This window comes from Macrosteles quadrilineatus, unplaced genomic scaffold (genome assembly GCF_028750875.1).
Source record: "Macrosteles quadrilineatus isolate MER2022 unplaced genomic scaffold, UCM_ALF_1.0 Scaffold_2__2_contigs__length_208266976, whole genome shotgun sequence".
Lineage (NCBI taxonomy): Eukaryota > Metazoa > Arthropoda > Insecta > Hemiptera > Cicadellidae > Macrosteles > Macrosteles quadrilineatus.
Genome location: NW_026542595.1, coordinates 176,742,151 through 176,766,417, shown reverse-complemented (window position 1 = coordinate 176,766,417; position 24,267 = coordinate 176,742,151). Strand labels below are relative to the sequence as shown.

At 33.3% G+C, this 24,267-nt stretch overlaps 1 protein-coding gene across 4 annotated transcripts; it reads right to left on the bottom strand.

Annotated features, from left to right (window-relative positions):
- Nucleotides 1-291: 291 nt before the first annotated feature.
- Nucleotides 292-23,522, bottom strand: LOC128985472 (embryonic polarity protein dorsal-like). 4 transcript variants are annotated; one of them, XM_054404980.1, is made up of 12 exons: nucleotides 23,173-23,522; nucleotides 20,252-20,315; nucleotides 17,121-17,305; nucleotides 15,660-15,785; nucleotides 14,675-14,792; nucleotides 13,541-13,687; nucleotides 12,727-12,825; nucleotides 11,757-11,890; nucleotides 11,295-11,391; nucleotides 8,492-8,578; nucleotides 2,998-3,048; nucleotides 292-2,144 (listed from the first exon to the last, which is right to left on the bottom strand). In XM_054404980.1, the coding sequence occupies exons 2-12, from the start codon at nucleotides 20,310-20,312 to the stop codon at nucleotides 1,624-1,626; spliced, it is 1,626 nt and encodes a 541-aa protein (XP_054260955.1). In that variant the 5' UTR covers nucleotides 20,313-20,315; nucleotides 23,173-23,522; the 3' UTR covers nucleotides 292-1,623. The 4 variants fall into 4 exon arrangements, 3 of the variants coding, with proteins under 3 accessions (XP_054260955.1, XP_054260953.1, XP_054260954.1); XR_008490030.1 differs by lacking the exon at nucleotides 292-2,144 and having other exon boundaries at nucleotides 3,013-3,048; nucleotides 8,492-11,391; XM_054404978.1 differs by lacking the exons at nucleotides 292-2,144; nucleotides 2,998-3,048 and having other exon boundaries at nucleotides 8,461-11,391.
- Nucleotides 23,523-24,267: the final 745 nt, after the last annotated feature.

Here is a 24,267-nt window from a genome sequence, read left to right as displayed (position 1 = left end):
TACTGCAAAGTCTATTATAGTGTGTCAATACCGTAACATTAATTTTGAATCTCTTTAAAAACACAGAGCATATTAATAAAATTTCTACCGTCATTAATTTTTTAAACATATTATATACATCATTACATGGATGATTCGATGATTGTATTTATAATTAAGTGGATGTACAAAGTACACGTTTTCTTCACAAAAAGGTGAAAGGAACTTGGATTAAAAATCAAATATGCCAGTAGAAGTTACATAAAATAAAAATAAAGTATATTGACAAAGTCTAAATTTACGTTAAGCGAAACATTTTTTCAAACAAATGACCCTTTAAATTCATTATCATATAGAACATTTTAATTGCATTTTAGCAAATAGTAAAAAGCATTTATAAAAAAAATCAATAATATCAAGTAAGATAAATTAATAAATCACACTTTGTATACTTTAACACTTACAACTAAATAGATAAAAAGATAAATAATTTCATAATTTGATAAAAAATCATTTAATCAACACAACCCTTGGTTTGAGCGTTGATTTTAAAACTCACATTAAATGCATACTTATCGAAGGTAACATGTCAACACAAGTAGCCTTAACTATTTAGAGGTCTTTAAAACATAAAACAACCAAAGTTACATAGCACAATTATATCACAGCTCAGGAAATGTTACAAACATACAATACGGACTGGGAACAAATGTTGGTTGCAGCATGATTTTTGTCACTTTACAATATATCTTCTTTAATAAAAATTCTTTTTCTACGATAAACATAGTGCTGGTAATTATCAGATAATGGATGAAATTAAGTTAAGAGCTGAGTGATAGACACAGTTCAGTGGTTTATGTTTGTGACTAGTAGGCTACCTTGTTCTGATTTTTGAGCTTGTGTCCTAACTTAAGTGATGTGATATAATTTTTACCAAATAGCTTTTCCCTTTCACTATGTGTTAGGTACAAAGAAAATCACTACCCTGTGTTGTACATAGGCTGAATTATTCTAACTTAAATAATAAAGGTTTGTTCCTTTTAGAGATCATCTAAAAATATGACTCCACAATTTTTTAATTAAATCAAACTACATATCTGTAATGAATTGAAGAAAAGAGATAAATCACTATGTTTAGTACAAAATTTACAGAATTATTATAATACACTCCTTCACATATATACATTTAAAAACTGTCAAGACTTTTTTTAATCTACGTCATTAAAAAAAAATGAAGAATTCGTAAGATAAAACCTGACGCTGAAATTGGTTTGGTTTGAATGAAAAAGCACCATTAAGGGTCTTTAAATGTAAATTTTAAGCAAAAAATAACATAACTTACCTTTCTTACATTTTGTAGGCACAAAATGTTTTTTTTTAACAAAAAAATAACAGCAGTTTACCCCGTTAATGATTCTAATGTTATACAATTTTCCATGTTAATACATTTCTTCATAAAACTATTACACAAGTCCTATTCAGAACGTATATAAAATATCCAATGTTGGAAAACATTCTGTAAAGGGTAAACAGGCAGAACAAAAGTGATCAGGAAGAGCTGTAAAAAATTAATTCTTAAAGAAATTTACAATATCTGCAACAAAACTTTTCTTTGTTACTTTTGTGATGTTTACCATAACTGTATTACTTTCCTTCAAACTCTGAGTACGCCGTGTTGGCAAGCTTGGTGAAACTGTCTGTCATGTTCTCCTGCAGAGGGTTTACAATGTTGGCATCACTGAGATGAAGGTTGTTAGAAAGGTTTTCAGACAGGTTTATATCACAGCCTGAGAAGTCTTTAGAGTCTACAGTGATATGCTCCATGGGTTCTGCTACAAACGAGGAGATGTCCAGCAGCGAACCGTTCTGCAGCGGCTCCCGCATGTATATGTCCGAAGGTACTGCTACGGCATTGGCGACAGGTAGGGGTGACACCCTACCTAAGGCTTGGGGACTACTTGCGGGGCTCAGTCTCGCCCCCGGACTGACGGCCACGGGTTTCAAAGCGGAGAGTGAAGGTACTGTGACAGTCCTCGCCTGGTAACCCATCGAGGTTGAAGGTAGTGCTTGGTAAAACATGGGGTTGTATTCCAGGTCAGGGTGGTAAACACTTGCCACCCTGACTGCTCCAGGACTGTAGACTGAGTACGGGTTCGGACTAGTATCTGCAAAATGTTAGAACAATTAGTAAAACTGGTAAATAAATTTAATAAAGCTTTTTGTTATCGCTGGAATAAATTATTTAATTGGTTAAACAGGATGAAGTGATAGAACATTGTTATGTTTTTGCCCTAAAGAATTGTTAGTAACAATCGTAGTTTTTCTTTAATAATAAAAGAGATTTCTTAAATTTCAGAAAAATTTACTACTAAGTAAATTGTTAGTGAATAAAAATACTGAACAATTTATTTTTGTTTGGACCTATACCTAATTTATATGATGGCCAATTAAATATATAGATGAGCTATATACATGTACTTCATTGTTAATTATTATAATTATGGAGGATTTAAAATTAAATTTTCTTTTTTAACCCTAAATAAATATTTACATTAAAATTTAAATCAGTGGTTCCTGTGACTCAAGTAAATATAAACACACAATTAATAAACGGTAAAATCTTTTTATTAATGTAGGTAAATAATTTTTATTCACAGTTAAATCCACATTACAGTAATAGAGCTCAGTAATCAGGCAAAAATAATTAACCAATCACATTCCAAAAAGGAAACTATTCTTTAGTATAAATAAATTGTGGGTGACAATTTTCATCCATGTAAACCTAACAAAAATACTTCTATAAAGAGATAACTTTAATTTTTTTAATGTAAATACCAAGCCATACAAACATGAACTTTTTTAGTAATGAAAAGTAATGACAATGATGTATCAAGATCAAATACTGAAAGTATACCAATTACAAAAATATGAACAATAAAAAATTCAAAAAATTGCCCTCGCAGTAAAGTAATAACAAACAATGGACTTAGGTAAAAAATCTGAAAAAAACTGGCTTACCTGCAGGTTCTCTTTTGACAGTGGGCCCCGGGGACAATCGAGGGCTTGCACCTACACAAAACAGCTGTTTAATGCACAGGCCTGCCAAAGTTACACATCATACCAGGATGCAAATAATAAAGTAAAATGCATAAATACCTCCGTTAAATAGCTGGAAAAAGGCAAACAATTCTCTTTTTAAAGAGTTGAATTTCAGAATAATTATGTAATGTAAATAACCAATAAAAATGGTTTAACACGGTTTCCTGCCTTTGGCAATGACATTATGTTCTAACGTGTTAGTTTTCAAAATGAAACTGATGATTTTACATTTAATTCATTATTGAGGTATATCCTGTTAGTTTCCCAACAATCTCAAACATTTTGCAATAGAAATGTACCAATACAAAAAAATGTAAAACAATAATACCTTAACCCAAAATAGACTTTGGGACTATGGGAGACAATACTAAGAATAAAGAATATTCATCAATTGGCGTGCCTAACGTTTCATCCATGAAACAAACTACTCGCGATAAATTTTCCTGTGACATAGAGATAACGCTGACTGCTTTGTTGATAAATGTCTTTCATACATTTCCATAGCATAATATTGGTCATCAAAATAGAATCAATACAAGTTTGAGATTGGTGAGCGACTAACATAATTTTACTTATGTGTGTTTATATTTTAGTCTTTAAAATCCAAAACAAATTTTCAGGCTTGGCTAAAATAAAATATCACTGCAAAAATAGTCATAATGGCAAGGCTTTCTTTAAGGATTAGTGAAGCTAAATAAAATTAAAGGCAAGCACTATCCAAGCATCTACATATTACGGTTAATTACACCAAGCAAGCATGAGTTATGTTAACCTTACAGTCCTTACAAGCTTAGTTGTATGTTTTAATACTCCTAAATCAACTAGGAAGTCATAGGCTACTTTCAACTACCATAACGGATTCCTTTATAAAACTACATTGCTAGTGCTAAATACAAGAACATTTTGTAGGATGTAAAACTAGTTGTTGTATGGACAAAATTACTACACTAATGTTTTGGCAAAGTAAACAACTAAAAGACTGTTCAAATTATGAGGCATATATACTATACGATGCACCTTTAATCAAGATTTTAATGCAAAAAATTTAAAATAAAGTGTAACAAAAACAAAATTATAAAAAAAACAACATACTTTTCCCTTTGGAGTCACCATGCAAGAACAAAACATGCTAAAAACAGAAAATAAAGACAAAATACAATTTAGAAAACTTTTTTAGCAAGTAAAGTAAATTTTATTTTTCGTATATCTTTTTGCAAGGTTTAAAAAAAATTGAAAGCTCAATTACCATTAATCATAATTTTATTTATGAGTTGCTTTATTCAAATATATATTTTATTACCAATAAACAATATGAAGTCATTTGTAAAAAGTCTAAACAAATTAAGAGTTTCAAAATCAGCCAACTGTTTTAAATACAGTTAATCAATTATTACTTTTAAATAAATGCTACAACAAAATTATCAAGGTCAATGTTTGCTTATTAAAAAACTATGTTATATTTGAAAAACAAACACTAAGTAAAAATTAAGTAACAAAACAGTAGAAACAAAATAAATATCAAATAACTACTGGACATTGTTATTAAACATACCTAAAAGAACACTGTAGCAATCCAGTCATCTTCTCATAAAATATTTCCAATGAAGGAAGAGCTTTGGAAAAATATCATTAACATTTTATAATCATTAAATATTCTGACAGACCATTAAATTACGGGTTGTCTTACAAATAATTATTTTCAGGGGGAAAATCTTCAAACTCTCAAAATTATACCTCCTTTACAATAACATTTACATCAGTCAAAGTGATTTAATCAGTTAACATTTTTAGCCACTACTGTTACATGAAGTAGTGTACATGTGCTGTTGGAATGAGAACGTTGCAGACAATATTCAAAATTACTGAAGATAGTTGCAAAAGTGTTGTTAGTCTGACATCTTTGACTAGAGGATAATTTTACACTGAAGTATGGCCTACTCATAGATAGTTTATGTGGCATAAAAGTTGCTATGGTCAACAATAAGTTAACATTTCAGTTTTGTTTGTCAACAAAAGTTGGAGAATTCTACAGGAATCAGTTTACGTTCAGCACATTCAATATGTTGCTGAATTGAACTACGTTCATTTCGACTCTGAGGCTAGCAAGACCTTTAAAAGTTACACGGTAATGGAATGTATAGTTCTATAAAACAAAAACTTCAACATCGGAATGACTAGGGCCTAATCATTTCTTAGTCAAATTTGATATTGAACCATAACTTGTATACTCAATTAAGTAGACACATTTCCAGCTAAGTTTGCTCGAAATCTAATTGGCTAGCAAACATATCTGTTGCATATACAAATGTTTTCTTCTTTTATGTTGTTTTACCTGTTTGAGTGTAAAAAATATACAACTTAAAAACTCAAGTATATTTGGTACTTTGGTATTATCCGAAGGCCACCCTTATACAGTGCGCTGCGGCGATTATGTTAGGTTGGGTTATCATTAATATGTTTGTAGGACTTTCCTCGTTTCGTTATGAATTGAAAGATACAAAATTAGTCATACTTTCGCCCACCAAATCCCCTCCAAGTAAGCCAAAGTAAGAACGTTGACCAGAGCACGCGCATCACCGCCTGTATGTGTCAGTGTTCTGAATCATGACTCATCTAGTATCGTTCGATTCATAACGAAACGAGGAAAGTCCTACAGACATATTTATGATAACCCAACCTAACATAACCGCCGCAGCGCGCTGTATACCTACTTGGCGGAGTACATGTGGCAGGTAGCGGTGGCGACGCATTCAACTCAATCCTCGCCGATCGAAAGGCTGCTGATCGTAATCATGTCAAATTTTGGCAGTAAGTCAATTAAAGTATGTTTTTTCCAATTAGGTATTTGTTTTGGTTCCCCGGTAAAAAATATCCCTCTAAAATAAGTGGCCTCTGGATAATACCAAAGTACCGTATATTTTTACGAAAATAGTGGTATCAAAATTTACCACCCAGGAGGTGGGTTAAATATTTCATTTTGATGAGTGTAACGCTATGGATTTTCATTTTTAACATATCTTCAATTAAACTTCCCTAATATAATCTATGGTAAAAGAAAGTGACCTAAGTCTTAAAACCTATCTTTTAAGATATTTACCATATTTACTCAACCTGTGACTAATAAAACAACTGCAATTAATTCATAAAGTTTAATCAAATAGCTTCAACCAAATTGTACAACTCTCATATTGTTCATTATAAAAGTACAATTTTTTTGACTATAACTAACATATAAAATATACAAAACATAATGACCTTTAACCACAGGAACATTGACATTACCTGACTAGAAAACATAAATCTTGTCTCAAACAAAACTGTAAACTATTGAAAACAGTTAACTATCGTAAGTAAACAATCCAAACAAAAGTTACTCTTTAACAAAATCAACAACTTCTAGCCTCTTCTTTTATTGCACTAAGTACGGAAACTGAAATCTTTAACCGTTACAAACTTCGACAACCGAATCATGACCAGCCCTGACACTTTTATTAGCTTCGCAATCCAATAATAACCGATCCAGGATACATTGTACTATCTTGTTATAAGCTGCAGAATTGAGATCCCAAGTTACAAATACCAAATCAAACTTCTCTTTGAATTGTCCCAAAGAGAATTTTGATTTCTACCAATTTAATTACATATCTACTTTTAACAAACTTAATAGTGATACAAAATTCAAACTGAATCGCTACAAATTCGTAGATTTCAAATAAACAACTCCAAAACATCACCTCTTTGTGCTTAAACTATCTTTGTAAAATGTTTGATAATAAATGCCACACATTTTCTTACATTACCTTTTTTCCATACAATTGTAGCTTCTTACTTCTTAAGCTTCATTGTTATTATTATGGGTTATCTAGTCATAATAAGCAATTAATAAGCAATATGCAATTTACTCAATCAAACTGTTAAATTGGTGTAAATCCGTTGGCAAATAAATAAACAAATAAGCAAGTCTCAAACATGAAGGTAAGACATGGTTATGAAATGTTCAGACTAAATAAACATTAGATAATCATAAATACAGATGAATTAGTTACCGTACATGATGATACCTTTTAGTAAGGATTTAGTGTGGAAAAGAGACACATTTAGTAGTGTTGTAAGGGACCTCTTCCCATTGAAGGCAAGTAACAGGCCATCGCCTGTCTACAAACTTTTTTAGCATGGTGGGATGGTGGTTTACTTCCCATTCATGCATAACCACATTTCACACAGGACTGTCAAACTAATTCATCTATAAATTTCGTATTCAATTTTTTTAAACTTTTACTAAACAGTGTTAATTATCTCTTGACAGTACAGCTAAATTTAGTTGATTAACTCTAACACTGTATTCTATACAACTACGTACAGGTGTTTGCAGCCTCTTTAAACCTCGGTTATGCTCAAAGTTAGCCAGTTATCAATGAATCGTTATCTTAAAAAAAAACTGAATTAATGTGTAGAATTAATATTATATGTGAAATTTTGACAGTAATTATATATCACAAAATATTTTAGGCTAATAAGTAATTAGACTGAGGCTTGCAACTTTGTCAATATTCCAAATCGGTAAGCATTCTTTGAACATGACTTTGGTTTTAACACACTATAAATACTATTTTAAATACTTGTTTATTGCTGGTTGAACACTGAATCTTGGGCATTGCTTAAATGAATATCCGATTACCAATTAAAAATGAGATAGCCCTACATAGTTGTATTAAATTTGATAACCACCTAAGCAATAATAAAATCAAAAGTGACCAATGCATTTAGAGTTAAAATAACAACATGTATAAAATATAAATAATACATATATGCCACATTGGGTTCTCTTATTAGGAACGTTTTTAGGCAGAATCATACTATTCAATGTGGTGTTATTGAAAAAGTTCCCCAAAATAGAACCCTACTTGGACGAAATAGTAAAATTATTTAATAAACAGTCTTATTAAGGAGTTCAATATAAATTGAGTTTGATCTTTGAAGAAATCTGAGCTTCTTTGACATTCTTATACCGTACATTATTATTGCACTAACAAAAATTCTAGCTGAACCAAAAATGCAATTCATTTTGGAGGAGCAAAATCAGTCTTTGTTACTGTCATCTAAATCAACTTTGATACTTTCCTTGCCATTGAAAATTGTTTATGTAAATTTTAAATTACACATACACAGAAAATGTTCTAATGTCTGACATAAATGACATATTATTTTAGTTTTCACTTATTATCATACAATGGCTTATTATATAACCCCCAGTTTCTCTGTTTATGGTGTACATAGGGGAAAAACTTCGATGACAAAACGTCGATGACAAACTCTGCACCTATCTAAAAGGTGTTAACATTTTTGCTTGTCAGGTTAACCAAGCATTACCAAGCGGCCCAACCCCCAGGCACCCAGAATGGTCGGTACTCACGTAATGGGTCCTTGTCTGCAATCAGCAAACGATCGACATCGTTCAACCGTGGCTTCTTGCGGTTTAGCTGCTCCCCTGACACAGAACCTAACAACACAAGCCATGCAATCAGGTGTGAACGCAAATCAAAACAAACTCGGGAGAAGAGGAATTGAAGGGTGAATTGCTGTTTGATGATAATGTATACATTTTTAAAGTTTATTTATTTAACTAAGGATTGTCATTTGGGTTTCCAGTTAAGACACAAGAGAAATATTATATAAGATGTTTAACTTTATCCCTTTGGAAAAAGAGATAGTTCAGCTACCTTACATAAGAAAATAAATACCTACTTTGAAAATATCTCACAAATCCGGCCCTCAGTAACTCACCAGATCGGATATTTCGGCTACATGTGACAGATAATTGAAAAATAAAAGCTCTTATAGTGGCCAAGACCATCTGCTTTATTATACAGGAAGATTAAGGACAGTTGGGTCCGGTTTTTAGCCATCAAAAATCTACTAACCTTTCTGAGGATCTAACCAACACCCTTTTGCTTACTAGGTTATGTAAATGTAACCAATCTTGGGTATTTATTCATCCTGAATTATATTTTATTTGGTAAGCTTGCTGAATTCTCCCTTCTCAAATAATATTTTTCAGTCAGCTACATGGCTCTGCCTTAAAATCTGAACATCTGTTGTGCAAAGAGAGAAAAATATGTTTTAAAAATCCTGATATGAAGTTGACAAGAAACTGCTTTCAAATATTGAGTCCGCAAAGAAAGTCGGTGGATCTATCAAGGTAAAAAACTTAATTTAGGCCAGAAAATTGAAGGATAGAAAATTAAAACTTTGCACCCAAAACTTGACAAGCCCAGTATTACGTTTACCATTTGTATTTTGTGAGAAAACCCCAAAATTGCTTGAAAATGAATAAAAATACTTTATCCAGCAATTGGAAAACTGGAATTGGAAGGGAGTGGGGTGTAGGGTTAAATTAATCACATTAACAAAACTAAATATAAAAATGTAACTGAAATCAAAATAACCACAGCAAACATAGCAAATATAGTCTGATGCTATTGTATTTAGCTGTTAGGTGCAGGGGGACAAGTGTGTATAGTACAAAGTGTTGAGTAAAACGTTGCTGCCGAATAGAGTAAAACTATAAATCTTTTTAATCGGGTGTTTGTGTAGATTTCTTTATTGATTCAACCAAATGTTTGGTCAGCAATAGGGATATAATGGTGGGTGGTAATGATCAAAGTAGTTTTTATATCTTTAAACTCCGAACACAAATAAAAGCAGGCCATTTATTGCATGTTTTGAGAATGAGATTGTGTCTGGTGTCCAAAAAAAGAATGCATACATGCTTTAAATAAATCACATAGCATAAAAAAAGGTTATTTCCAAAATGTTAGTTAAAATAGTACCACATACACATAAGAAGCTTTTTAATAGCTTATTGATAAGGTAAAAACTCAAAAGTCATTAGTTATTGTTAGCTTTCTACAACACAATGTCAAACCACAATCTGTACTCACTGAAAGAGGTTATCACAGCAGGACTTTCTCTCAAACTCGCATAAACTCTACGCAAACTTAACAACAGTCATAGCAATGCATTCTGCATTTCTAATATTTATCTTTAGTGCCAAATATCCTTCACTGGCATATCCAACAAGTGTACAATTCCAACATAATTTATAGATTAGTCACATCGATATAAAAGAGTAAATAGTTCAGCATCTTTGACTAGACTACGAAAATAATCGTTTCTTAAAATATTAAATACAAAAACTTATCAGCTAAGCTTTTGATATAAATGTATAGCATTTAGGAAAATATTTCATATTCCTGATTATATTGCTATCCGTACAAAACATTTGTAGCCCTAAAGGCTTCATTTGACAGTTTGGGACAAGCCTTCGACAGGGCTGTAGTAGAACGAGGCTTCGTCAAACTCAGAGGCAGTAGCATGAGGAGCTAATGCTGTGTACAAAGCGTAATGTTCAGCTTCAGTCAACGTAACTTCATCAGGCTCAACAACAGACTTGTCATCCACCAACGACCTTCTGCTGCCCATCGAGCTAACACTATTTTTCCGTGATTTATCTTTCCTTTTGGAAGAGAATAGTTTTTGAAATATATTCAACTTTTTCCCTTCTGGAACAGGAGGTAGGTTTTTGTTCGGAGGAGATTTCCTGATTCTCTTCGGGGGAAGAGGAGGGAGAATATCGTCGTTTTGCATTTCCGTGAATATCTGATCCCTAATGAGAGGTTTCGGCTCTAAAGGCCTGGGGGGAGGAGGAAGTACATCCTCGTATCCTGATGTATTCATGTCGACAAACTCAAATGGATTCTTCATTGCCATTTGGAAACTGCTGTAAATTCCATCATTTACGGTTGGAATTTCTTGGTTCAATTCTGAACTCATTATTTCGTCAAAGTCGTCAACTTCGTTGATCAGGTCGTCAAAACTCTGCTCAACATTGTCCACTAAGCTTGCGACATCCTCAAATCTTTTAACCTCGTTGTTTAGCTCGATCGGACAACTATCGACAACAGTGTCTACCTCCGTATATGGAGGTTGGGGTTGAACCTCCATCGGTTTGGGAGACGATTGGTCAACAATTGTTAATGAAGGCTGAGGTTTGGTCGGATGACTGTTGTTGTTGGTGTCTTGTGCCTCTTCAGTGTCAGGGATGAGGTTGTCAACATTGTCAACCTTTGTCAGCAGCTTAGTATCAGCAGACAGGATGTGAGAGAAGGTGCGATAGTCGGCGCGGTAGCGACGGAGGGACCAGAACGCAGGCCTACCTGAGTCTAGTGGAGTCAGTTGGAAGGGCAAGGGTTCGCTGGTCTCATGGTCGGAAGGTCGCTGTAGTTGGATAAACACCTGAACTGGCTTGTCCACCTGCAAATAACAACACTGTTTTAATACTCATTTTTATTTTTAAAATCACATTGATTATGAAACTGTGTAACAGAGGTGGATGTTTACTAACAAGAGCAGGGTTTGATAATCAATAAAAATGAGAAGAGAAACTAAAAAATGCAAGACTCAATTTATTTTATTGGTTTTTTTTACAAATTCAAGGAAAGTACAAGTTATTAGTAGTAGTATTATTTTATCATACTTGAACTTGAAACCTTATTGTGCACTCCATCCTCTTGCTCCCAGCAAATACTCGTAGTTTGAAAAGTAAACCCCAAGAAAAGGTAGGCTAAAATTTACAGCTATAAGCTAGACTAAAATTAATAGAATCTGTTTAGACGGACCTGCATAGTGTGGTAGCGTGGGGTCTTGAACGTGATGGCCACCTGTTTATGTACCTGGGCCGGGGTGAACTCACAGTTGGCCGCCCACACTATTTCTCCGTTCTTCTCCTCGTACAACCTCACTGCAATGTCCTCTGAAAACACAACCCCATAATCAGTTAAATTCATTTACATCTGCAATTTTCTTATTTTAATTGGCTGTGTTGATTATTTGTGTCAAGGATTTATTAACAAGTCAGACCCAATTTTTTTTTATATCATAAAAAAATTAAATTTTATATAATTCCACAATCTTAGCTCTTAAGTGTCACAAGAATAGTAATGTCCTGTTCATTTTCCAATTCCATGTTCTGGACAGACATGAAAAGACTTCTGGAAAAATTTAAATATTTAAAAAGTTGTCAAGCAGCATATATTTTTGAAATTTTCCTAGCATTTAGCAAACACGAATCATTCGGCAATCAAAGCTCATTTGTGTCAATCTAAAAAATAAAGCAAATTAGCCATCGCAGTTTTAACAAAACTTTTGGATGGAGTAAAACACAATCGACAAAGGATTTTTCACTTGGAAGACACTAAACCTGATTGAACCGATCTCTTCCCATATAGTGAGGCTTTTTGAATTCTGTACAAGATCCTCTAATTATCATACTCTCAAAGACATTTTGTTAGTAATTGGTACTGAGTAGTATTACTGATTCAAATATTCCAAAAACACTGTATGTTTATGCTAAACTGAAATTACACTTTATAATCAGATGGGTGAAATAAAGAACTACAAGTATTTCTATCTTTCTTTCAGATCAGTAACAGCTCTGTTACAGCAATAAAAGCAAACTGAAAAAGAAAAAGAATAATAAAAAGAAATTACAAATACAACCCAACTTTGGTAAAAACGTGTTTTGCCTCCAAGGTAAAACCTCCAGGGGTAAGAGGACCTATAATAGTAGACATAAAATAATAATTTTACCTTTGAGAACTTTTTCGCAGAGCAATATCATCTCCAGACCCCCCGCCACTGTGGCAGAGCTATGGCTCAGCCTGCAGATGGCTAGATCACAAAGTGCTTCTGAAAACACAAGTACACCATCAGACCATTCTAATATAAAACTGGCAAACTTTGATCAATACCAAACCAGTATATTAGTACCTTACTACATCTAAAGTTACTTTTGACAAGTTACAAGCAGCGTCTTTAAATTTTTAGAAATCCTACTTAAAACATTCACACACTGGCTGAATTTGGTCAAGAAGTAACCTGTTTGTAGCAACCACATGACAAAAGAGTAAGATACAGACTTGACCATTTTGTAGTGATGAAGCTACAAAACAGAATGTAATGGATATCCTGGATTATAGGGCTTAAAAATGCCACAACAAAATGTATGGAAAAAGTGTATTAGTAAATAAATCTAAGAATTTTGCATAATTTTTTATCCACAAAAAGAATCAATAATAAAGTAAAAAGCTTTATATCTTTTAGAAGGGTACTAGTGAAATATATTGTTCTTCCGTGATGGCAGTCTACAAATAGTCCTTCCTTTATTTGCTTTGCAGTTTGCACAGGACTTTGCTAGAACACATCCAACCCGTATAGCTAAGACTAACTCTAATTTAAAAACATCTTACGGGAACTTCATATTTTGAGTTGTTTTGTCTCTGGATCACTCTGGCAGTACTCAGGTAATTTTATACCTTTTATAGCTTACGGGAACGTTCAATTAAAATATACATATGGATTACATAGTATCATATGTTTTAAACAATTACAGATCAACACTAACTTTTGTCATAGATGATTTCTGAAACAACAGGCACCAATGGAATTGTAAATGTTCCAGAATTTGGTCTGTCCTCTAAGAAGGCCTGAAAACATAATCTGACAGCATTCAAGTCTATCGAGCCCGCCTGTGTCCTGTGTGAGAAACCAGCTGCAAAAAAAAACACAACATTTGAAACAAGCAAAACACTGATAATTCAGCTCAGCATTGTAATTCTCATTAATATTACAATCCATAATTCTAATACAAATAGTAAAACACGATTTCTTTGTCAACTCTTGGAGGCCTTATTTCAGTCCTACAACCTTAAGAGTACATACTTTAATTATTTACTTACTCCCAGGGCCATTTATATTGGAGGTGATTTTTGGCCGCACCAACAAATCCTCGCCAAGTTAACCGGTAGGTACATACCTTAATTATTAGGAAATAAAATTATAGGTATACTTAAGATTTGCAATTATGAGAAAGATACACTTTTAGCAAATTTCCCTTTAGGGAAGTAGTTATTACCGTAGGTGGCACTGTAAGACCTGGAGCCGGGATCAATATACTTTTTCATTTTGATGTCCTTACAGGCCAAAAACACTAATCTTCCAAATTTTTTATACAAGTACCATATATAAACACATCAGTGAACGCGATAACTTGAGTAATTTTTCTCCGCTTTTGATAAAATTTGGTTTGAAGGTGTAAGCCAGGATAAACTTGAATGAGTTTGCGAACCAACATGATTGGACCATGGGAACCGGGGTTTGTGGGGTGAATATAGGGTTTCTTATTTTGACCGTCAAAACTCAAAATGTCCAAATTGAGTGAGAAAACATAGAGCCAGTGCAGTACACAAAAAAACAGTTATGATTAATTAATCAGTAGTTGTGGCGACTTTTGAGGCTGACCCATGATAAAGATGCATAGTTCCTAGAAGTCTAGTAAAGCACAATTAACATCTTACTGGTATTACCAACTTACTGTAGGTACTTTTAAATCTAGCAAATATATCAATGGTAACAAGCTTTAGTTATTTATAAATCTTAAAGTTTCTTAAATTGCTACAATTGATCTATAGCTAAGGGGCAATCATTGTATTCTATTGCAAACAGTAAGACAAGACAATAATAGTTGGAAGTAACTTACTTTTAAAAGGGTCAACTCTTATCTCTTCTCTTATCCTGAGGGCGTCTTCAATATCTTTCTTTTTCACACATTGAATTCCAAGATGGTCGAAACTTTGGGTCATTGTGTCATTGTGAATCTGAAAATATTTTTTTTATAAATTTGTAACAAGGTTCCCAAACTAAAAAAAAAAAAAAAAAAAAAAAAAATACAGCCATGAGGCCCAAGCACAAGGGGGATCATGGTGGCATCACAAAGTGTTGTAACGTAACAGACGATGGCAATGCATCCAGTTGACACCTCACAGCCCAATCTGATTAGACTCTGATTTTAAACATACACAATGCATTACAACAAAAGGATTTTTACATTTACAAGGATGGTTTATTGGACTATTAAACAACAAATTTTAGAAGTGAAATAAATAGTTATGTAAATTAGGCATATATATTTAACATTTTACCGAATGTAAAGAGTAAGCATGTTGACACAAAAATTCTAAAAAGTACTACCACTATAGTGGGAAATCACCAAGATTTTAACGTGAACTTGATGATTCAGGAAAGTTGGGAATCGAACCAGAATAGACCCTTTGTTATTTACAAGTTTTCGCTGCAAAATTCACAACACAATCCAAGTTTATGGTTTAAAAAAAATAGTTTCAAGATTTTTGCATTGGGTACTCTATGTAAACACAGTTATAATAAACTGTATAATCCTGCCTTAAAACATATTCTAAGAGACTTAATAACAAAATACCACTTGAAAAACTTAATTAAAAACCAACTAAAATTTGAAGCACCAAACTTAAATTTGAAACCAAATAAGTAACCAGAGTCTCAGTTAAAAACTAAATCCCACATTAGAAATGCAGACTTAATACATTCTGTTAGGGTACTACAATTTTATCGTACCTAGTAATAACCAAACTAAAAAACGATCCACAAAAAATAAAAACAAAAAAACAAAACTGGAATGAGAAAAAAAATAAAGTTTTACTTCTTACCTCAAGAGTACAGACTCCCCTTTTGCAACCTTCTCGGCCAACAAGGTTGTGGGGGTGGGGTTTATAGGGTGCATCTTTGGTCACACACGAAACCACAACCACTACTTTCCCTTTGTAATTTTTAATCTGTGAAAGAAAACATTGAGTTATCACAGTGCTGATAATGTGGTTTAAAACCAAATTATGAATAGATGACACATGTTTCAAGAATATTTCACAATTAAACTTAACACTATGGTCGATTAAACTACACAAAATGTGCTTTTATTGATTTATTTACAGTGGCAACAATTGTAGTAAGATTGTACAAGTGCAAAAGACATTTTGATTCATCCATAGGCTTTGTAAATGGCTGAATAAACTCTTTGCTCAGGGGATGTGTTCCAGTGACTTCAAGCGTGATGTTGTACGACATGTCTCACCCAACACTCTCGCACGACATATGTCCGATACACAGATGATGATCCGGACATGTGGCGCAAGCAGAGTGTAAGCTCTGATTTTTGTTAACATGGGTTGGTTTCATGTGCGACATATCTGAGACAAGAAAGAAGTCACAGACACGATGTCATAGACACGATTTCATAGACACCAGCGTTTAACCATCCCTTAACTATATCTAAAGTAAAAACAACCTAGTTTCACTTATGCTTTTAATCATCCCACGCAGTGAAAAAGAATAAATGCACCAAAGAAAGTCAATTGACTATCATTAAAAAAAAATTATTGGATAAACAATCACTATTGGAAGAGCAAAATCTAAAACTCAGGAAGCAACTAGATGATGAAATCCACACCAACATCAAACCCAATGGGATTTATGACCCTGAGAAAATAAGATAAATACCCACCTAGACCACCTTTTTTAGGTGTTCGTGCAAGGGAAACAGCGAATGTCTTCTTGGAGACATTATTATACTAATTTTACAAGACAGCTGACATTCAATTTACTGTACTTTATAGTTTTACTTCCCTAAATTTTGAGTTGGACAAGATTATAAACGAATTGTATGAGTGGTTACAATAAAACTTCTGAGATATTTGCTTTTGCAAAAATCATGCAGTTTTTAACAGGAGAGGTCTAGAGGTCGAGGGTGGTACTTTGGTACCTAAGGACCCAGGTTCAAATGCCGTCAATCGCCAATGGATTTTATCTAAGTGATAAAATTCTGAGACCCTCTGGGTGAAAATGGATTAAGACTAGAACCCAGGGAGAAGTTAGGGCATAAAAGCCCATTTAGGAGATTGGAGAACAGTTTTTGTACCATTGTGAGTACAAACCAGCTCTTTACATCACACTGGTCAGAACCATTATAAAGGGACTAATAATATCATCAATGAAAGAATTTTCAGTAAATGTGACAGATAACAAAATCTTTACTGCAATGTGTACTCATAATTGCATGAGCTATTTATGCTAACAGGTGCTACACAAAGTATATCGTAGGTAACCGATGTTACCTGTATTGTAGGATAAGTCTTGTTCTCTGTAGAGCTATTTACACCTGGAATACTTCCAGCCGATCTTCCTTCACACTCGTAACGAAATCTAAGTGCTTTGGACGCAGGTTGTTCAACAATCTTGATGTAAGGACCCTCTCGTCTGGTCGAATCCATGCTGTTGCAATCAGTCTCTATAACTTCAACTAAAACAGAAATATAGACATAACAATAAAAAAAAATTATTAATGATTTTAAATGCAAGGATAAGATACAAAAACCGGAACAACAACAGTATCTTTTGGAAAAGATCGCCAAAAGGCAATGACCTGAAAAATGAGCTGACACTTTCTTACATGGCAACCTTCACCACCGTGTATAAATTGTTTGACAGCGTAAAAGGGACACTCTCAACCATTTTGACAAAGATGTTTGCAAAAAGGGAACTTGGACAACAAAAGGAAAAATCTGAATTACCTTATCATGTTCAAAACGATTCCTTGAAACTTACACATTTGGCTAATAATTTCAACAACCATTTTCTATCTGCACATACATCAGTAGGGTGTAGTCCTAAAGCCAAAGAGGCTCTGAATTTTATAGATTCAAAGTACTACAAAAATACATTTAAATTCAAACTAATTACCGAATCAGAAGTAAGGAAAATTGTATTTTCCTTAAATAACACAAGATCTGTCGGTTGGGATCAGATTCCATTGTTCTTACTTAAGCATGTAATAGATGAAATACAAACTCCTCTCTGTAATCTCATAAACCAGTCCTTAATGCACGGTATTTTCCCAAACAAACTAAAATACTCCGAAATTTTACCACTCCATAAGAAAAATGATAAAAACACTTTAGAAAATTACCGCCCAATAGCTATGCTCTCAAGTATATCTAAAATATTCGAAAAATGTGTTGACCTACAATTGAGAACTTTTTTAGAAGATAATAATATTTTTAATGATTCCCAATTTGGATTTAGAAAAGGATTAAGTGCTCAACAATCAATGACTAAATTAGTAAACTGTGTTGCGAGTTCCTTGGATGGATCTCAGAAGACAACTGGAGTTCTGTGTGATTTAACCAGAGCTTTTGAATGTGTTCATCACAGTTTGTTAATAGACAAACTTGAAAAATATGGAATAAAAAACAAGGAACTAAATTGGTTTTCTACATACTTGAGGGATAGATATCAAAGGACTAAAATTATCAAATTTGGACATACTATAAATTCTAATTGGGAAAAAGTTGAAGTAGGGGTGCCTCAGGGATCAATATTGGGCCCCTGTCTATTTCTTATTTATGTAAATGACCTACCAAATGTGTTAAAGATGGATGTATTTCAATTTGCTGATGACACAATGCTGTTATGTAAGGGACCCAATGTTGAATCCCTTCAGCACACAGTAGATACAGAATTGGCCGCTTTAAGTGACTGGTTTAGAGTAAATGGGCTCTCCTTGAACATGAAAAAGACTCAAGTAGGCCTAGTTAATTTTCGATCAGATCATAGAAATAGTTTAAAACAGACCACTTTTACAAATCATCAGTTAATGTCTGAGGAGACAGTCAATTTTTTGGGTATTCATATAAACGAAAATCTTGACTGGCTTCCTCACATTGACAAACTACGGAAAAAACTTTCTTCAGCAATATTTTCTCTCAAAACAATTTCTCAAGTTACAGATACTAAAACTCAATTAACAGTTTATCATTCATATTTTTCATCATTAATGTCATACGGAATACTTGTCTGGGGAAATTCTTGCCATGGTAAGAAGATTTTTAGGCTTCAAAAGAAGGCACTTAGAATCATAGCTAAAGTACCCCGAAGAAGTCCGTGCAAAGTCATCTTTCAGGCTTTTAGCGTTTTGACATTTTATGACCTGTATATTTTAGAAGCATTATTTTGGGTATTCAACAATTTGTCCATTTTCAGGGAGGGTCACACAAACCATAGGTATAACACTAGACATAAGAACCTAATTAAGCCCACTAGCCATAGATTATCACTATTTGAAGCATCACCTCAATATATTGGACCGAAATTGTATAACTTGATTCCTGATCATTTAAAAAACATTGCAAATCCAAAAAAGTTCAAACAAAAATGTAAAGAATGGTTATTGACAAAAACATTTTATTCTTTAAATGAATTTTTAAGTGGAAATTGGGAGGGTTAAGTGTTGAAATTATTTTATTTGGATTTATTACTATTTAGATTTAAGTATTATAATGCATTGACATTGACAAATGTCCTGTCATTTTATGATGTAATGGCATTCTGTAAATAAATAAATAAATAAATAAAAATAAAAAAGTGACAAATAACACATCTTTTATGTCACCAATGAAAGACCAAACAACGGTTGTGTTTGAACTCAAATGTGAATGCAGAATAAACAGTGTTGGATAGGTGAGTTGCATTGTTTAGCTTCTCACAATGATCTATTTGTTACTCTTAAAATCAGCTGATTGTTTACATTTAGCCAGGATCATTTACGTTTTACCTTTAGCCAAACGTTTTCAGGGTCAAACCATTTGATTTCTAGGCAAGCACTATAGGCAGGCTTGCCACCTTCGTAGCCTAATATTTACATAAGTACCTTGCAACTAATTCAACCGCAGCTATGTTTACTTAGCAAGACAAAAGACTTAAAGCCTTATTGGACAACACATTAGGGAAGTTTTATTTGAGGAAAAACTATTTGAATCTGTCCTGTCAATTCATAGTTTTTTACGTAATTTATTTCCGCCAAGCCAATCTAACTTAGTTGTAGAATTTAATGACATTTAAGCTATAAAAGTATAGAATTGATAATTCGGAACTATGTACACAACATCAATGAGTGAATAGTGCAATGTAAACATGCAAAGAACATAAGGAATCTAGAAAGTAGGATAGAAAAAGGCCAAAACCAAAACCCTCACCAAAAGTAAACACTTCAAAATCAAGCACTTCAAATAGCTTTGCAAACCATAGGAAAACCATTAATTAAAAAAGTTGTAATTGTAATCCAATGTAAGGAGCCAATCTAATTCTTATCCACCGCAACAAATGGAAATTGTATTTTTTCACTGACCACTAGATTTCCATTTTAAAAGCTGTGAAAAATAAGCAAGTAGTCAGTGGATGTGATACTTACTGACATCACTAATATTGATACCCGATGAGTTGTCTGGCAACTCCATAATGGATGCAGCCATTGCCTGGAAACATCCCACAACCTCACACACAAAGCTCCCAACAAGCACAAACAAGATGGAATGTATTGTAGTGCATCACATATGTTTAATGCCTCTTTTATGCACGACGTTTTCGGACGGGCAAAATCTGCGGGCGGAATTTAGGCCCCTTTTATGCAGGTTTTTCACCAAGCGGAACCCGCTGGATTTTTATGATACCCACGGCAGGGGGTGCTACCAACTTTCTTCATTTCACCATTATCAGTCACCTAAGATGGACCCTTGTATATTGGTTTTGACTTATTTGTATATGAAGAAAAATATACGACGAGGAAGGAGGTGGGCTGTACACCCGGTGAATCAAAGTCATAGGCTGAATGGGGCTTCTGCAAAATGATATGGTGTGCTGTGAAATGATTGTATTATACCGAGAATTTTAACAAAAATGTAGGCCAAAACTTAATTATGCTCACCATGCAAGATTTTTTTTTAAGTTGCATCTCTTCCTTGATATATTATGATGATCACCTAGGCCTATTTATAATGACTAGGCAAGTTTTGATACTGTGAATGACAGAGCACGGGGTAGGTTGGGTGCGCTGCATTACGCCCGACGGAAAAAGCCGTGGCATCAAAGGGTTCCATTTGATCCTATGTAAAAAATGCCCCAGACTGAACGCCGAAACGTGACAGAGAATTTGTCAAGCATAAAAGGGTCCTATATGATCCCATGTATAGAAACTCCCTGACAGAACGCACAACAGAAAACATCGTGCATAAAAGAGGCCTAGTCACTAAGCTTATACACCTTATTGAAAACCCCTCTATTATCAACAAACTGGCTGAGCCCCTAAGTAGGTGATGTTTTGAAACATTAATGTCGTGAATAAAAACTGGAATTGGTAAGAATCTATCAATGTTTCTTCACAACATATGATTGGTTCTTCAGACTTAAAATGGTAAATGTGGCTTTAGGAATAGTCAAAGCTTTAGGCTAATACATGGAAATAATAATGACAAATGCATATTTCTGTAAACGGACTTAATATATTGGGAGTTTGATTGAATTACCTACCGATACGTTGCATAATCAATAAACCAACAAGTTGGGAGGAAACAGCCATAGGCCTACTGTTGGTAATTTATAACCATTTACAAGTAAGTAGGTTGAATCTACGGAAGTTCTGATCGTGAACAGTAGGTACCGGTAATGAAATGGTATTTTTACAAACCAACACTAAAGGGAAAGGGAAACATCTTATTTAATTAAAAAATTTGCGTTTTCCTTTCTGAGTTTGTTTGGCTCTTCTACTCGACCGATTTTAATGATTAAGGTCTCAAATTGAAGGTGTGGGAGGCTCAGATTTCACATCAAGCTTCGGCATATTTATCTAATGTGTTAATCGGCCAAAAAACATAAATTTGATTTATTTTCAAATTCTTACTTAAATTTAAGATGCATTTCACCAGTTATAATTATATACCGTACCTAATCCTATTAGGCTATAGGCCTATATGTTTTATTTTATGCTTGTACATTATGCTTGTACATTGACATAGCCTGTAACAATGTTGTTGTTGATTGGCCAAATAAATTCATTGTATTCATTGTATTCTTTGTATTCATATATTAGCCTATATAATCCTAAGAACCTTCAATTTATTTTGCATTTGTTGAGCGACTTGATTTAGGATGTTCTTATTTTAAATGACGAACCTATTGTACTTATTGTATTTAATGGCAAATACCTAAAGACTTATGACTTCAGTAAAATACTAGGTTTCATTTAAGCTAGCCTATTAGTTATACAAATCGGATGAGTTTGAAAGCAAACGCAAGGTAAACAACCAAAAAAAGACATTTTTAAAAGGTTTTTCTATGATTAAAAATCAATATGGTACGGTACCTATTGTTGTTGGTATTGTTTATGTGTTTTTAATATGTTTTATAGGCCTACTCAAAATAATCAGTAAATTATAGGCTTTCATTTTAGCCATTGATCGTTATCAGTTAGGTTCAAGATACCTAGGCTTCTGTATTAACTTACTCACTCAAAAATCATAAATTTGATTATTTCTGGGATATAATATTTAAGTTATTTCAACGCTGCGGAGCAGCATGGGTCCTCTAGTTAAATCATAAAATCAATTCAATGTTTACTTTGTATAGGCTTATTTTGTAATCGATTGTATGTAATGTATTGAATTGGATAAGTTAAACCTCCAATATTAACTTATTCATTATTCTGATTATCCGTTGTTAATCCAATAATATATTAATATAGGTATATTATTATGTTCTCTGCGGAACAGTACCCAGGTAGTTTTATAAAGGGTAGGCTAGGCTAAGTCTTACCCAACACGGTAATTTAGAAAGACTTAAGTTAGAACATATTTTTTAATTCTCTCGTTTTTTTTTTTTACTTGCTCCTTCTCAAAATTAGGGATAGGCCAGAGGTCATTAATCAAAGCTTATGAGGATAGCCTACAAAACCAAAAACCAATATGTAAGTAATAGGCCTAAATAGGCTACAAAGATAATAACTAGGCCTGGCCTAAACTAAAAATAAATCAAGTGGGCCTACTTCTCTTTGGGTTAGCACTAAAGTTAGTTTCGGATTTTGTGTGCTTGTCGTAACATCGATTTAAGGTAGGTAGTCCTACTGTAGGTATAACCATTGACTATTGCATACAGAAGTTGTTGTATTTAATATTCAAAGGTATAACCTAGGCCTAGTCCTAAGTTATACAAGAGCTAGGGTAGGCCTAACTTAAAGAAAATAGGTTCTACACCTTTATTAAACTAGGCATTAAATACTGTACACAACAAAGTTGAGATACACAACTTGAAAAACTAAATATGGTATTAAGAAATACTCACAAACTAAAAATCACAGCATCGACACTAGGTGTTTAGAGAAAAACTTCATTTCAGAAATAAACTATCAATTGTCAAGGTCTTTCTTTTACTCCTTGGCACTTTAACACAACTTAACAAACTTTGAAGAAAACTTAACAACGATAAGTTATGATAACTTTCGTTCGTAAACACACAGTCACTTTACGAATAAAAAAAGTATTTTAGAAAAAAAACATTCACCAAATAACAAGAAGACTTTCACAGTAATTCCTACACGATGTTTTGCATTTCAGCAGGCTAATGTGCTTGAAAGATATTTTGAGAACAGATGACCACACTTTCAAAGAACTGAAATACATCTGCGGCTGCGGCGCGATTGGGCGAACCTGCGAGGATCGTGCAGACATATAACTCCCATCATCCAACGGAGTTGCGCGGGAATTTCAAGCGTGCGCAGTCGTCAAGAACACTTCACAACAATATGTAAACATATGCTTCATGGAGCTATTTCACCATTTTGATTCCATTGTTGACTCCACTCTGTAATTTGTTTATGATAACGACACTATTAAAACGAATTTGCTTAAGAACTCGATGTACTATATTAATAATTATAGATCAAATCAATAAGTAAAAGCTGCTTGATGCAAAATTTGCTTGACCATTTTTGCATCTCTAGAATGAATTACAAGTACAGTATTGTAATTATTTAATTGTATTTATTAATTAATATGGAATACTTCATTTTACAGTCAATACAGTGTGGCACATTATACAATTTTATTCTAATCAAAAAACATACAACGATAAAGCTTAGCTAACATTTAAATCAATATTATAAGTATTGTTCCTAAATTGTACCTTGTTGTTCTATCTTGCTTGTAATAAAGTTAATTAGACTGAATACATAAGAAGGAGTACAACATTGATTTCAAATTAATTGATAAAACATCCACAATCGGACCTTTACAATAAAAATATGAAATAAAAACAATAAATAGAGGTAGTTGTGAGATAGAAAACAAAACAATATATAAAAGATGTGTGATGCTAAATTGACCGTAAGTAGGTTAGTATATAAGTTTGTCAAGCTGTTGGTGAGCATATCAACACGTT

Coding starts and splice junctions, on each gene's coding strand:
- LOC128985472 (XM_054404978.1), bottom strand. CDS start 20,312: ATGGCTGCATCCATTATGGAGTTGCCAGACAACTCATCGGGTATCAAT. Junction 12,826..13,540: donor AGAAATCATCTATGACAAAA/GTTAGTGTTGAT, acceptor TTGTGTTTTCAG/AAGCACTTTGTGATCTAGCC. Junction 11,392..11,756: donor CACGCTACCACACTATGCAG/GTCCGTCTAAAC, acceptor TGTTATTTGCAG/GTGGACAAGCCAGTTCAGGT.